At 34.7% G+C, this 4,920-nt stretch overlaps 2 protein-coding genes across 4 annotated transcripts in view; one reads left to right on the top strand and one right to left on the bottom strand.

Annotated features, from left to right (window-relative positions):
- Positions 1-3,290, bottom strand: part of LOC126388927 (uncharacterized) — a 34,389-nt gene extending 31,099 nt beyond the window's left edge. The window contains exons 1-5 of one of the 3 annotated variants that reach the window (XM_050042325.1): positions 3,014-3,290; positions 2,845-2,868; positions 2,565-2,659; positions 2,262-2,330; positions 589-1,735 (exon numbers count right to left, since the gene is read on the bottom strand). In XM_050042325.1, coding sequence (XP_049898282.1) covers positions 589-1,735; positions 2,262-2,330; positions 2,565-2,659; positions 2,845-2,850 — 1,317 coding nt within the window. In that variant the 5' untranslated portion in view covers positions 2,851-2,868; positions 3,014-3,290. Of the gene's footprint in view, positions 1-10; positions 1,736-2,261; positions 2,331-2,564; positions 2,660-2,844; positions 2,869-3,013 lie in introns of those variants that run through there. The other 2 variants (XM_050042320.1, XM_050042322.1) reach the window with 2 other exon arrangements.
- Positions 1-4,920, top strand: part of LOC126388928 (uncharacterized) — a 22,080-nt gene that overhangs the window by 14,050 nt on the left and 3,110 nt on the right. The gene's annotated exons all lie outside the window — the stretch shown is intronic.

The raw sequence follows: 4,920 nt of genomic DNA, 5'->3' as shown, positions 1-4,920 counted from the left end.
CACAAACAGCTTCAATGTAAAGGTTTTATTGCCAAAAACTCAGGACAGAGCAGACAACAAAGATCCAGACAAAATATATGCTTGAGTTACAATAATAATTAGTACTCTAATTACAACTGGTACCCACATTAAGTTTTTTAAAACTGTATTTTTTAAGTCTTAATTTAAAAAAAACAAACAACCAAAATATTATTTTATAGTATATATATATATATATATATATATATATATATATTGTTTAAGATCAAAACTTTTGTGTAAGTACAAAAAGAAATGATCCATGTTTTTAAGTTATTCAAAAACGTAATCTATCCATCCATTTGCTGTTGCTTATCCACATAGAGGCCATTCACACTCACGGACAATTTAGAGTCTCCAATTAACCTGCATGTCTGGACTGTGGGAGGAAGCTGTAGTACCCGGAGAAAACTCACACTGACACGGGGAAGACATGCAAACTCCGCACAGAAGGGCTCCCACACCCGGGATCGAAACAGGAACCCTCTTGCTGTGAGGCAGTGATGGTTGATTTAAAAGCTCTCTAATCTGTTGAGAATATTCTCCCTCCCCCTCCATGTTCTGTGAGACCTGATAAAGCCTCAGAGGGCTGCTGTCCTCCCAAAAAAACTTTAGCTCTTTTCCAAAAAACTGTACTACTGCATTGTTAAAATCCGTGGTTATTTTTTCTCTTATTGGTGACATTGATTCATCATTGATAAAATCCTCCCACTGTGTGATTGATTGATTGAGTAATGTGATGTTTTCTTCTCTGACCTCAGGGGGAAATTCAGATTTAATAATTGTAATTCCACGCTCCAAATGGTCTTTTTTATTGTGACATGAAGCTTTTGGCTGATTCAGTTTGTGAAAAGTAGACTTGGTAGGACTTAGTTTTCTCAAAGAATTTCTCACTTCATTTAATTTTTTTTGATTGACTTTGTAAGGCGTGTTCTTGCATTTTTCAATATATGAAAAAAAAACACTCCCCGGATCTGAGATCTCAGAATAAGTGAGATGCTTAAAAAAATTTGGACCAGTTAGTCCCCAAGGTTTTGTAAATGCCACTTCGGTAAAAAATCCATACATATTGTGCCACTGAGCAGCTTTCTGTAAAAGTAGAAACATACAGCAGGTGGTTTTGTTTTTTCTCCTCAAACATGGGCTGTTATAAGAAAACACCAAAAGTTTTATCACTTGGGTTCCATTTTTTTTTAAGAAATCAACAATCTGTTTAATTAATTTTTCCTCACTGTGTTTTTTAGTGGGAACAGAAGCAGAATGTCCACCCCTCTTTGAATGGTCTGGATAAACTGCAGGAAAAATGATCCAATAACCATTTTTCAAATAAGCAACAGCATATGCATGTTGTTTTTCTTTTTCATTTTCTTTGTGTTTATCAAGGTAATATGCAAGGACAGACTTCATGAGTTCATCATGAGGCATTATGTCAATACTTGACTCTTTGTCTAAAGTCAAATGTGATTTCATTTTAGTAAAAAGTTCAGTTTGGTCAGAAATATTTGTTTGTTTTTCAAAACTGTCTTTCACTGACTGAGTACTGAATGTCACTTTTTCAGGATTTACAATGGGGTGTAAATTTAGACTTTTGTCCTTAGTTATATTTTGGAACGGAACATTTTCAATAAAATCATTGTTTTGAAATTTATGAAATTCCAAGTTAAGAATCTTCTTTGTCGGGCTACAGGGATGATCCTCCGGCTGCAGGTCTTCTTCCCTGGAGAATAAAAAAGTTTGACTTTAATATTTTTCACAGGACAAAATCATTCCTAAAACATCATTATTATTATTATTATTATTGTTGTTGTTATCATTATTATCATTTAACTGCTAAGCTGGACATACATAGAGCTGTAGATGGTTAATGACTAATTTAACTCTGTTAAGTGTACCTAATGGTGACATGTTAGATTAAAATATATTTATTTTCTCTCCTCTTGTTGCAAACGGGAACAAAGCACAACAATACTGCTCAATATAATGGAGCTCCATTTACAGGCAAGGGAGACTGTCTTCACAAGAAAACAACATAATCATTTGCATCAGCAACGTTTACTGTCGTGACAAAGTGCTCTGCAGCCGTGGCAACTATGACAGCAAATAAGGAAGTTGTATGATGTAATAGAGAGACAGAGAGGCTACTTGTATGTAAAACAAGTAGGCTGCTCCTAAAAGTTTTTTTTTTTTTTTTTTTAAATACTGAGGTACATGTAATGGAGTAAATGTATACCATCAGCACCTACCATGGAGGAGGATGGGAGACTTTGTCTGGTTTAGAGGAGCGGGGCCGAAGGAACAATTTCTTTGGAGATCTGCAGACAAAGATAGATGAGAATAAACTGTCAAACATTTAGAAGTGGTAACATGTCATGACGTGGGAAGTCACTTAACTGTCATATAATAAATGTAGAAGTCAGTTGAAGAAAACAGTAAAGTTGAATATATTTGACTCATTTGACCTAAAAGCTGTCTTTTCACATTTACTTGACCCATTTTATGAGGACCAGTTTTCACTGAGTAAATACATCTTTATACAAAGAGTGTACCTTTGGGGTGATTGGAGCTGTAGCTCAGAGGAAGTGGTAGAAGCCATCTCCTCTCTCTCAGGCATGTCTAGAATTTGTTGTCTGCTACTGTCCGGCTTAGTGAGAAAAAAATAATTATAAATTATCTTCTAAATTATGTTTTCAGATGTAGTTGAAAGTGTTCTCTCTTGATGTTGGTTAACAAACAACACATAATTATGAAATTGTTTAAATGTCAGTGTTGGTGTTATTGATTATTTTACCCTTTGAAAAACTATCTTTTGATCAAGTAACCACTTACCTCCATGGCCAGAGGCTTTGCACACTAGAGAGAGAAATGAGAGGACATTAAAACACAAGTTTTAAGTAAGTTTGTGTTGCTTTAAATATTGTTTGATACTTCAATGTAAATAAACGTAACAAAAAAAAAAAAACAGACAGAAAATTTGTACCAAATTGTTGTGACTTACCAGACTTGGTCTGCGGCAGTAATGTCCCCCCAAAGCAGGGGCTGGCAAAGCTTGTTCTCCACAGAAAATTCAATACAGTTCTAAGAAAAGTAATGAGTATTTATGATAATAATGATTGTTATTATCAAGAAATGTATTCTCCGTAGATAACAGGGTTAACCAGCCCCTACTTTGGGGTAATTGTTTTTTGCTGTTTTTTTTAAGTCTCGCCCTCTGCTTTCCTGTTTTGTGTGCTCTAGAGATGAAGAGTACATCAGAAACAGACAGGCTGTCACTGTGTGGCTGCGTTTAAATACTTGTGCTTTTGCATTTTCCTGTTGTCACCATGCCCAGTTTCGTTGCACAGGCCGGAAGCCTGGTTTTCAGGTTTAAGGCGTGAGGCAGAGAGTCACGCTATGTGTCACTGCAGTAACACTTCATAAAAGATTGTTATTACCTGGTAAAACATGTATTGTCAAATGACACTGTTATTTTAAGAAACAAGAAGACGACGCTGTTAAGTGGTTAAAATTTTAAAAGTGTAGTATGTCAAAAAATGTCATAGTATAGTATGTCATAAAAATGCTATAATATGGTACATCATAAAAAATGTCATAGTAGCCCATAGTGTGTTACAAAAAAAATCATAGTATAGTATGTCAAAAAAGTTTCATAGTATAATGTGCCATAAAAAATGCCATTGTGTAGTATGTCAAAAAATATAGTATAGTATGTGATAGAAATATCACAAATAAATATTTCATACTGTATGTATGCCATGAAAATGTATGTATGTAATAAAAAATGCCAAAGTATAGTATTTTTTTTTTTTTTTAAAAAAAGCCATAGTATAGTAGGTTATTAAAAAAATACATAGTGCATTTTGCCAAAAAATATAGTATAGCGCATCATAAAAAATGTCATAGTATAATGTGCCATAAAAATGTCATTGTATAGTATATCAAAAAATATAGTAAATATAGTATAGTGCATCATAGCAAACATCGTGGTGTAGTTGGTCAAAAAAAGTCATACTACAGTATGTCATAAAAAAGTATAGTATATCAAAAAATGCCATAGTGTAGTGTGTCAAAAATATAGTATCATAAAAAAAAGTCCTAATCAGATCGCTTATATATAATATAATCTTTGTAGCCTTTCTAACACATTATTGGTGTGTTTTCTTGTCAGGTTTGCTTGTGGCTCGTAGAAAAAATAGACCAGACACTAAAACTGTTGCTGCAGATTGTGATCCTGCAACAAGGCTTGGGGTTGCAGCACATCCTGTGTGAACAGAGCAATTGAAAGGAGGCATGCAAGAAACAAAGGGATGACGCTGTTAACTGGTCACAGTTTTAAAAGTGTTCATGAACGTGACAGGCAGCTGAACTCAGATTCTTACAGGAAGTTTAATTATTTGTTTATAGTAAATCGTGCTCCTTTCCTTGTTATAATTTAGGAAATACTGTCAGTTCTGTTTATTGTGTCTCTTTTGTATTCAACTTGTGTGGTGCACAGTTTTGGTGCAACTGTGGGTGCAGTCAGACAAGAATTTATTTGCACAGATCGTCAAGCCTGTGGCTGATATGTAAGGAATGAAAAGGAAAAAAAACCCCGCTGTTTGATAGGATTAATAAGGTCAGTGTTTTTCATAATATGGTGTTTCAGTTCCTGCTTTGGGCAGGTTTTATTTTAGTTCTTGCCTCCTCCTTTCCTGTTTGTGACTGTTAGAAAAAGTGTGCTGAAACTGTGTGCTGGCTGAGTATAAATCCTTGGTAAGTTTCATTGTGTATATAGAGACTGGAATGTGAAGTTTAAAGCATGGGTGATCTTACCTGTATGCAATTGGGCTGACACTCACTGGAAGTACTGGTACCTCTGATACTGCACCTCTGTGTACATTAACACTGACAAGACAGTGCTGAAAA

This window comes from Epinephelus moara, chromosome 4 (assembly GCF_006386435.1).
Source record: "Epinephelus moara isolate mb chromosome 4, YSFRI_EMoa_1.0, whole genome shotgun sequence".
NCBI lineage: Eukaryota > Metazoa > Chordata > Actinopteri > Perciformes > Serranidae > Epinephelus > Epinephelus moara.
This window is presented reverse-complemented; position numbering and strand designations above follow the sequence as displayed.